This window comes from Acanthopagrus latus, chromosome 4, assembly GCF_904848185.1.
Source record: "Acanthopagrus latus isolate v.2019 chromosome 4, fAcaLat1.1, whole genome shotgun sequence".
Taxonomy (NCBI): domain Eukaryota; kingdom Metazoa; phylum Chordata; class Actinopteri; order Spariformes; family Sparidae; genus Acanthopagrus; species Acanthopagrus latus.
The window spans coordinates 23,464,643-23,475,626 of record NC_051042.1 but is presented as its reverse complement, the minus strand read 5'-3'; the positions used below and the strand labels follow the sequence as shown (position 1 = coordinate 23,475,626).

The window sequence follows — 10,984 nt, the reverse complement described above, 5'->3', positions numbered from 1 at the left end:
CTCGAAAATAAAAAGACAAGCCACTGGGGTATAAAAATGATTTAATATTGGTGTAAGGCTCAAAGACCTCACATTTTTAGATTTTCCATTATTCTTTTCACTCATCTTAACATCTCAGTGTAAAATCAATAATCCTCACTGACAAGAAATATTCATCAAGCAAACACAAAGAATAGCGCATTGTCAAGCAGGCACGAAACACACAACATCTCGCTAAACGACCAGCGGCTCATCGATTACAATATTTCGTGTCATCTGGATTCCAATAATGGACAATTTCAGTGTCACAATGGTCTTAACAGTCTCAACAAGGGCCCACACCACTCACACTGCGAGGTGTTATTTCAAGTAAATCTTTATATTAAACATGTTTACTTAGTTCAGGAGCCTCTGGCTTAACCATTAAGACACCATCAAAGTTATAATGACAGTGTCTAATCAACCCTTGCTGGAGTGGTTCTCAAATATATGAGATGAGATTGCTACATTAACCAGTTATCTAGTTTAACCTGCCTGGCTCCCAGTCACAGAATACATTCACACATAAGCCACATTTACATGAAGGCATTATTTGATGTTGGCGGAAGAAGGACCTAATCCATCCGCAGTAAAGAGCCTATTCATTTTCAATTACCATAGAGCCCTTATTCATTTGTGTTATCAAAAGGAACTGCAAAGCACAGAGAGCATCTGGGAGTCAGTTCATTAATAACAAAACCAGTCTGTAGTCAGTGTGAGTATTGCAATCAGAGTTGTATGGAGGATCGTGTCAATCTGAGAGGCAGTTATGAATACAGAGGCTGTGAGGTAGTGTGTGTGTGTGTGTGTGAGCGAAGAGTTAAAAATCTGTTTTAGAGCAAACATCTCAGCAGTGTGTGGTGTCTGTTAGCTTATATTTGAGTCCTTCTCAGCTCCGTTTGTTCCCAGTTCTACAGTAACTTTCCACCTGAGACGATGGACGTCTACACCGGTGCTGACTCATTAGTTCGGGACACCGAGGAGGAGAAAACATCCTACAGTACATGTGATCCATTAATAATTGTGATAACAGTCAGAAAGTTACAAAATGTACAAACACTGAGTTGTAACAGCTGCCTTTACTGATTATATTAGCAAAAAACAGGTTGATGAACATTGATGTCTGCTGGAGGACTAGAACAGGGTGGAAATGTGGAAATGTACTGAGGTCGAGACACAATGTCCCTGAATGCCTTCATTGTATGGTGTGAAGAAAGTACAGTCAGAGCACCTTTGAAATTTGAGGAACAAGAGAAGAAAGTTAGTTTCTGACTCAAGGAAGTAACTTTAAATATTTTTCTGGTGGTTGAGACTGCAGAGAAATTCTTATTAGGCTCATAGATTTCTGGACATCTTGACCACAGCCTAAAGAGGAAGCATCTTTTTAAGGGCAATGAACCTCCTCTGAATAAAATCCAAATCATATGACACCATCAAATGGTACTACCAGCACAATGTGTAACTGACCAATACATACCACAGCTAACGTACATGTCACAAGAGGTTTTTTCTGTATTCTGTATTTTTTGTAACTTGAGCTCAATACGTTTCCAGACTATGGTTTAGGATTATTATGCAGGACTTCATCAGAGTGTTGGAGGAAGGGTGTAGAAGGCACCTCCAGTGAACATAAGCCTCAGACTCTTCACAGAAGCCTTATAACGTACTGACTTTCAATTGCCAGAACGCTAAAACGATGAGTCATTGTTTGGAATTCCTGCTCGAATATTAAAAAAAAAAAAACCTACAATAGGAAAAAGACCCAGATAATCTGGCCGTTCAAGACCTGTGCAACACATCCTCATACTCTTTGCAGCCGTCTGTGGATTTGTATTTTCCACCGTCTGAACCAGATGTTGCTGCACTTGAGAAATATTCACCTTAATCCAGAGGAATATTTGCGTCGAGGCTGCGAGTCCGCCTACAGATAAACGGCTGACTTCTTTTGCCTGCCCTGCAAGTGCTGTTCATCCCCTTTGTTCTTGTTCCAGTCCTTTAGGCCTTTGGGCAGAGAGGTATCCTCCTCAGAATCCCCCAGACCTTCGACAAAGTCCTCGTATGAAGACTTCTCGCGGAAGGGACGAGTTCCAAGCAGCTCCACCATGTCGGCCTTGTCTAGAATCTCTTTTTCCAGCAGACGTTTAGCCACCTGTGACACGTGACCAAGAACAGTAAACAACAAGCCTTTTAATCACTCATGACATCAATAATTATGCGAGTGGTATTACTGATCACACAGATTCAACACTCAAACCACAAAACGGGTTGTGAAGCAACAGTTTTAACATTGTTATGCTTACAGTATTATGCTCAAGGTGGTTTAGGTTTAGCCATCTTCCTCATAATCCTTCCAACCAGTTGTTAAACATGCTTATTTAAAAAGGTCAAATGTGTAGGATTTCAAGGTCTCTAGGAGCTAAAGTAGCAGATTGCAAACAACTGAACACCACTCGCAAATGGCCCTCTCTAGAGCCAGAGTTTGGTTTGTCCAGTCTGGGCTACTATAGAAACATGGCAGACTCCTTGAAAGAGGACGTGCTCCCTCTGTAGATGTGAATGACTCGTTCTTAGGTAACACAAACACAATGATTCTTAGTTTCAGGTGATTATACACTAATGACAGCATCAATACAATTAGTATAATCCATTTCTGACATTAGATCCTTCTAAATCCTTCACACTGGACCTTTAGGTAAACCACAATTGAACCATCAGCTGGATCATCAATATGCTTCTCACCTTCTCCACTATTTCTTTCTTTTCATTGATGAGCAGAAGTGTTCGCTGGAAGGCTGCATCTATTAGCAGGCGCACCTCTTGGTCTATAAGCTGGGCAGTGGGTTCACTGTAGGGCTTCTCTGTCACTACGACACCCTGCTGAGGGAGGTCAAAGGACATCTGACCCACCGCCTCATTCATTCCAAACTGTACAACCTGAAATATGAAGAAAATTGAGAGCTGTGAGTCAAATTACACAGTGTTGCTCCACTTCAAACTGAATGCTTCGTATGCCTCCTCCAAGTGCTGCGATCGTACAGCTTTTTGAGTATAACATACAAGCTTTTGCCTGAAAACTGTAAGCCTTGACTATCTCTTCCAAAATGTAAGTATAAATGCAACAGCAAACATTTTTAAGATTTACAGAATTCCTTTACACCCACAGCAATCTGCAAGTATATTGTTAATTTGTTAACTATTTAAATTCTTACAGACTTAAAACCCAGGAGACAACAAACAGATATGTAAATGTCATAAATATTCCATTTTAAATATTGAAAGGTTTATGGTTTATCATTAGTGATAAAACACAAGCTAAGCACAAGTTGAAAATGTAACTTATATTCAATTTCAAGCAATTCTTAACCTTGAAAATATAACAGTTAATAATCAAGCATGTTCCAAACTTTCAAGACCTTGAACGAACCCTGTAGGCGCCTTCTATTTGTCATGATTACCTGTGCATAAGCCGACTGTGTGACTTTCCTGAGGTCGTCCTGCGCCCCAGTGGTGATTCGTTGAAAGAAAACTTGCTCAGCCACTCGACCTCCGAGCATCATGCACATTCTGTCAAACAGCTGCTCCTGGGTGAATAGATGCTGTTCCTTAGGCAGATACTGAGCATAACCCAAACCTTTCCCTCTGGGAATAATCGACACCTGAGGGAGCGCATTAAAATCAATACATTTATCAATATCATTTCAATACATGTTAATGTGACTTCTGAAGGGGAAAACAAATACATGGTGTGTGAGGGCTGCAGAGGAATTCAGATAGACAGAGGTAAGAAAAATGGTTGGATTGCCTTAAGTAGGGGGTCTGCATGTTCTAGGAACCAGCCCACCACGGCATGTCCGGCCTCATGATACGCTACAGTAGTCTTCTCTGGAAGCTGCAATACCTGAGTCTTCTTCTCCAGACCTGAAAGCAAAGAGGATGATCTTCAGCACTCTGTGTTTTTTTTGTGTAATGGAGCAACGTATCATCCTTTAAGCATACACTATAAACAGCTGAGAGGATCAGGTCTCTTCCCTACATGGAAGTTAGGATATAATGTACATTAATAGAATATAATTGATCAAAACTTTATGCTACAGAAATGAAAAGCAAATCTAACCTCTTTAAAGGAACCATTCAAAATAAGAAATACATAGTTTTTAGGCTGATATCTCCAAAACACACTAACAATCACAACAGATAAACAGCGCCACAGGTAATAAGAAGAAACATATCCATAAGTTGTGCTATGAGTATTATTATAATATCAAGTGCATGCACGTGGTTGTTAACTCACCTCCAATAACTCTCTCAACTGCCTGCTCAAAGTGCTTAGTGCTGATATGTTGGTCGAGGTGACGCGCAGCTATCAGAGCTGCTTCGTTACACACATTAGCGATATCAGCCCCTGAGACACAGAGAAACACAACAACCTCATCAAGACTGTGGTGGGACAAAGAAACCAAAGAGGACATAACTGTGTGATCTGTTTAGATCAACAGTACTAATTCTTACCAGTAAAACCTGGAGTTAGTGCAGCCAGCTTTCTGGCTAAAGCCTCTACTTCTATACAGGAGTCCAACTTCAGAGGTCTTAAATGCACCTTAAAGATGGACGCCCTGCCTTTAATATCCGGCGGGCCTGTAGAAAAACAAAAGAATGATTAGCACTGGAAAAAAACAAGATTAAAATGCTCTGTTGCTGCAGAAGTATCGTCATCACATGATTATTTAACTCAAACTGAGGCCAGTGTCACAAGATAATAGATCTAACCTTTCGAAGTGTGTTTCAGACTCTGAACCAACACATAGCTCCAGACTCCATGGTTGTTTTTACACTTTAAGCTACTTAAATTCAAACCACAGCCACATACAAGCAGAATTCAGGGATGTCGGCAACAGAAAGACAAATTAGAAATTAAATTTCTTGAGGTGTGCATCAAATCCTGTGCATCAAATTGGGCAGTTAGATAGAACATATAAATAGACAAATCTTGTGACAACAATGTAATGCCATAAATTTACAGGTACAGTAGCATTAGCGCTTATAAAATAACTGTCTTCAGTCTACACTCTACTTTTAAAACGACAGCTGATTTTTATATAAAGCATTATTCATGTGGGCTAAACTCACACTTTCTTTGCTTCTTTGCTTAGAAACATGAAGGATGTAACAAGTGCTGTAATTAAATACTGATCAAACATTAATGAGCAATGTGACTGTTTTTTGTCCGACCAAAACAGTTTGCATGTAACAACAGAAATACTAAAGGACGGGGAACAGAGAAAAAACGAGGAGTGGTGGGTCCCATCCCTTATGTTGGCCTCCAGTTATCTAATCCTTCTTTTATTGAAAGCCAGCTCTCTCGTTTTGACCCAGTTTTCTTTGTCAGAGAGAATTCTGCCATGCCCACTATTGTCCAGCATTGCTGGCGCAAAGCAAATTAGATCTTAGCAGGCAAAAAAGATTAACCATTTTAGCCACAAAGATGAAAGTGCACAGTATGCAACACACGCTTTTAATGACATAACAAGTGAACAGGCCAGACACAAATAAAGGACTAACTAACCTAATAGGCTCTGAGCTAATTTTGTAAGTAAGTACAAGATCTGAGCGTCAATAAGATTAAGCATTGCACCTCATCTGGAGCAAAAAACACTAACAATGTTAGATCTGGGTCAGCATGCACAGAGGTGCCATTGAATTTAATTTGTTGCATGGTAACGCACAAATGCATCAACAGCCAAGGAAACATTCCCTTTATCAACAACTTATAAAGGGAAATAAAACTTAAGAGAGAAAGAAATCATTGAAACTGACAAACTATGATGTAGGTAGAGTGTGCATGAAAAGATGAATGTCCTGAATTGGTGGACCTCAGACAAAAGCTACACCTCACCTATGTATATGTGTCTGTCGAAGCGTCCGGGCCTCATCAGAGCTGGATCCAGGATATCAGCTCGATTGGTGCCGGCCAAAACCACCACGTTAGTGCTACTGTTGAATCCTGCAATGGAAACATACAAACAGCACACAAAGACCGTTTGAAATGTCGCACCTGGACTGAGAGGAAGACTCGCACAGTGAAAGTGATGACATAAACGCGTACCGTCCATTTCTACAAGCAGCTGATTGAGGGTGTTTTCCTGCTCGCTCTGGCTGCCAAAGTTCCCTCTGCCTCTCTTCCTGCCCACGGCATCAATCTCATCGATGAAAAGGATGCACGGGGCATTTTTTCGAGCAGTGGCAAACGTATCCCTTATCTGATACAGGACACAGCAAACAACAATCACAATTTAGCTTAATTGCAGTGTTTATCGTTCAGGCACAGAGGGCAAAGCAAAGCTAGATTTTCATCAACATATGCATCTTCGAGAGAACAACCCAAATGATGGTTGTGTTGAGAGATGAGCACGAAGCACGTGATGAATCACTCAGCTCCCAGACTCCTGGGAAGTGTCGTTAAGCTGAGTACTGACCCTTGCTGCACCCACGCCAACAAACATTTCCTGGAACTCTGAGCCGTTGACAGTGATGAAGGGGACATTGGCCTCTCCGGCTGTGGCCTTTGCAAGCAACGTCTTGCCAGTTCCAGGAGGACCAGATAACACTGCACCCTGAAAAACAAAGATGTTACTCAAGGATACATTTAACTGTCTTAGTGATCACTTCACAATGTGGAGGAGTTTAACACTTTAAAACTTAAACACAACATCTATGATGCATAAAATATGGCACACCTGTGGGATCTTGGCTCCCAGGTCCTGGTACTGCCGCGGATTCTTCAAGAAGTTGACAAACTCCAAAATCTCCACTTTGGCCTCCTCACAGCCTGCAACGTCCCTGAATCGCACACCGATGTTGCCTCTTACTATCTTGGCTTTGGTTTCACTCATGCTAAAGGGGTTTCCTCGCCCCCTACCTCCACGACCTCCGCCCATTGGTCCCTGCCGTGTGGCAAAAAGTAAAAATCCAACCAGCAGTAAGGTTGGGAGGATTGTGAAAAGGAGTGTCCTGTGGGGAGAGAGATGAGAATCAACATGAACACATCCAGTGCACATAAAAATCACTTCAATTTGATTTGGTCCTCCGATTAATTTCTCACCCGTCGCTTTCACTGGTGTAGAATACAGGTATTCGCTGTGTGGAGTCCAGACCCATGTCCTGCTGGGCCATCTCCAGGTTATGCTCGAATGAGTCAACACTGCCGATGTTGAACCACAAAAAGCTCTTGAGACACACAAAAACATGCAGCATAGTATAAATGTTTATGTTACTCAAATCTCAAAGCATGACTGCCTATCATATTAAAGAAAATGACACAAAGAAGATATATTATTCCTCCTCAAAATTTTTAAATTAAGTCTTCTGTCATGTTTATGCGATCTCAGCATAATAAAAACAAGAGGACGGAACTGCATTTTCATGCCACTAACCACATCTGAGTTCACTCCATGAGCAGGAATTACTTTGACATATTGTTTATTGACGACCTCCAGGTGATCCACCTGCGTAGAGAGCACAAACACCAATCTGTTCACATGCAGACAAAATACACCCACATCACACCAAGAGTAAAACACACTCTGCCTCTTACCAAGCCCCTGTTCAAGTAGAGATGCACAAAGTCCTTCCAGGAGATCTGGACCCCCGTCTCACGGAAGTAAAAGTACAAAAAAGCCGAGGTCATGCCTGCTGCGCCGATCACAACGTTTCGAACAACTCTTTCGTCCCAGGGAAAATCCTCCTGTTGGATGTAAAGGAATGTTTTAAAAGATGGAGTGCAACATTAATCCCAGAACAATCACTTTCCACTCACTTTGGTTGTTGTAAATAACTATTTTTTCTATTCATTTATTAATTTAACTTTATGCATATTTGTCTGACTTTTTTTATTTTCTTGTACATTTAATTTCCCTGTTGTGCGATAAATAAAGTCTATCTTATCTAATCTAATTAAATCGGGTTTAGATTTAACTTTCAGAGATATCAAATGCCAGCATGTAAGTGAATTATGCCACGTTGTCAGTCTAAGCGTGTAGTGCAGTTTAATGAGATACAGTTATCTGTCTGGGCCAAGATTTACACCTGAAAGCGCGTCCACCAGTGCGACTCTTCTTTTTTCCCCCCTCTTTGTCTTTCGTCACCGTCATCATTCATGGCCTGATCTTCTGTCACATGAGATCCTTGTTCTTTGGTGTTTTCATCTAAAACAGCAATATCAAAAACATCAGTCACACACTGCAGATGAAGTGAGAATAGAGGGTGTAAAAATAGTGCTTGAAAATGTTCCCACCTTCAGCTGATTTGTTGACACCGGTGCTTTCTTCACTCTTTGGGAAAAACTTTTCGAAACCTAAAAACCCAATTCAACAGCAAACACGCATAGCAAAAAAAGAAACTTAGTCATCCTGAAAAGATGTAGGTCAATCCATGTGCTCCTTTGGCTACATGACATAGTTTAACAGCAGTAGGAGGAGCGTTACCTTTTGGTGGTTTGTTTGAGCTGAGGAAGCGAGCGATTGGGACACTGTGTTGATATAATCCTCCACATCGCCTTTGCACCAGGGACAGCTTCTGAAATAAAGACAGAGTATGAAGAATTTATTCATAGTTAAAAGACCCGAGGAAACAGACGAAACGCTGTAATGCAATATCCTATAATGTTTTAGGTGAAATAGCAGACAGACACTATAGAATGGAACATGATATGTGCAGTCCAATGGTATCTGCAGCTGTTAGGATTCAGCCACAGAGGCCAGCCTCCATGTTGATATAAGAAATCTGTCCAGCAGCATGTTTGTGTCCCAACAAGCCATCACAACATTATTTGCAGGATTACTGAAATCTCATTATGACCCCTGGCAAACTGGACAATGTCCCAATTAACCTAATTCCATTAAGTCATTGCAACACTGGCACAGATAACACACTTATACTTGACATTGGACAGTTGCTAGAAAACTCACATGGTGTTTACGAACGTATCTGTTACTTGTGCTTATTAAAAACTGATTAAGTAACTTTTAAAGGGTACAAACGCTGAAATACGGGTTTCTTCCATACAACTGCAAAAGGATTTTTTTTAGGCACTTTGTGTCGTTATTGATACTTAAAGGTGCTATGTGTAAGAATTTTCATTGTAAACATGAAAAAATTAGCAACAATTTCTATCAGAATGTGAAGAATGAACAGTTCTATACAGTGTATTGTTGCAGAGGTATCTACAAAAGCTAGCTGCATGGCTAACTGATCTAACTAGCTAAAGTCAGCAGTTACTCTGGTGATATGCTGTCTATTTGTTTTAGTATGAATATAAGAGATGCCTGATATTACATATTGCACCTTTACACTAATAAAAACTTGACAATATATAAACAATACATTTTTTACACAGATACATTCCTTTTTTATCATTTTTTCCATATAAAGTTATGTCTAAGTGAAGAAAGGTTTAAGGTGTAAAGAATGTGAATGGATAACAGTTTTGATATCATGACGTCTATGTGTTGAGTTGCAAAGCACGTACAGCATGCTCAGCAGCTGAACCCGGCCCCTCCCGGCTCCTGTGCAAGCCGTGTACACCAAAAAATTCCTTTGGGACTTTAGCTCTCAGTCAAGACTGCTTGCTGCACGGCTACCTGAGCTGACTAGTATGAATGCAACAGAGTATGGATTCCACAGGTGGACAGTCCTTACAACAATAAACAATAAACAGCATGATCAAATAAGCCACCATCAGTAAATCAAAAGGTCATCAACTATGAAAAAATGCAATAGATTTAAATTAAACTTTAATTGGGAAAACTTTGAGTCACATAAGCATATGCTGGTAATAAAGCACACATTTCTGCAATTTTCTGATTTGCAGTCTCTGCCCATATGCACAGAAACCCAATACATCATCATTGACACACTATCAGCTGCCAGAATGTGGACTGGGCTCTATTCAACACACATGGAGAGGAAAAAATACCTGCAAGAACTGTATGTTCAGGAAATATAGTTGAATTTAAGGAAGACATTAAAATATAAATGTCATACCCCAAAGGAAAGTATTCCAGCTGTATCTCAGATACATTTTCAGTCTGGTTTGAACACAGTGATCAGTGCAGGTTTCTAGTCAGCAGAATGGCAGATTCTGCTGCATATTATCTTGAGGGAAATTAAAAATAATAATAATTCAACTTAATTTAACGCTAGTCAACAGCTTATTTGCATGCTTTGTTTTTTACATTAACAAAAAGAAATGGAACCGAATGAATGAATAACAGAGACGCGACCCCTGCAAACATAACATTATGAAACAGAGGAAACCCGCTTACAATCCGAACATTATCACACGGACATCTCGTGAGAGCACAAACAACAGAGGAGTGAAACACAAACAGAGCTGCAGTTTGTTTACATGTTTTTGTGGGGCTGCATTCAGGGACACTGTGTTCTTTCCCACGACAGACCTAAAACACAGTGACCCCGGGCTCGCCACACACCGTTATCCAACACGCATGCAAGTGGCTGTTGCAAAACACCAACTTTTCGTTCGTGTTATGAGAGAGAAGCCAAGCAGAGCTTTGCATAATAACAACCAACGTTAGAGCAAAAAAACAACAACGCCTCCCTACCGAAGCGAGTGGACCGTTGTTGCGAAAAGTAGCAGAAATCGTGGAGAAGTCTCGGCTCCACGTCCGAACCGACCGGACCCGGGTCCAGAAGGGTCCGACACTCACAGACAGCAGCGCCATCACCTTAGCTGCTCTCTGGGCTTCACTCGGCTGGTCTCCGAGCCATCAAGAAGTGCCGAGCAAACAGTCTCTCCTGTGAGGGGACAGCCTGAGCCAACGGCTACACGTCATCTCGCGAGATTTCGGTTACAAAAGAGCAGGGTGAGATTTCAGACGTGGAGCATTTTTGGCTTGGATTCAGTTCTTTGTCTCGCACCGGTGCGATCAACTTAAAGCTGTATATTCAG

The 10,984-nt window shown here is 41.0% G+C and overlaps 1 protein-coding gene across 3 annotated transcripts; it reads right to left on the bottom strand.

Moving 5' to 3' along the window:
• Nucleotides 1-24: 24 nt before the first annotated feature.
• LOC119017798 (AFG3-like protein 1) lies at nucleotides 25-10,884 on the bottom strand. Of its 3 annotated transcripts, XM_037094837.1 has the most exons (18): nucleotides 10,638-10,884; nucleotides 8,499-8,589; nucleotides 8,309-8,368; nucleotides 8,101-8,219; nucleotides 7,610-7,759; nucleotides 7,449-7,520; nucleotides 7,118-7,242; nucleotides 6,753-7,026; nucleotides 6,492-6,629; nucleotides 6,122-6,275; nucleotides 5,912-6,019; nucleotides 4,528-4,653; nucleotides 4,310-4,420; nucleotides 3,821-3,936; nucleotides 3,474-3,674; nucleotides 2,758-2,952; nucleotides 1,899-2,167; nucleotides 25-1,249 (listed from the first exon to the last, which is right to left on the bottom strand). In XM_037094837.1, the coding sequence occupies exons 1-17, from the start codon at nucleotides 10,755-10,757 to the stop codon at nucleotides 1,940-1,942; spliced, it is 2,388 nt and encodes a 795-aa protein (XP_036950732.1). In that variant the 5' UTR covers nucleotides 10,758-10,884; the 3' UTR covers nucleotides 25-1,249; nucleotides 1,899-1,939. The 3 variants fall into 3 exon arrangements, with proteins under 3 accessions (XP_036950732.1, XP_036950730.1, XP_036950733.1); XM_037094835.1 differs by having other exon boundaries at nucleotides 25-2,167; XM_037094838.1 differs by having other exon boundaries at nucleotides 25-2,167; nucleotides 8,499-8,586.
• Nucleotides 10,885-10,984: the final 100 nt, after the last annotated feature.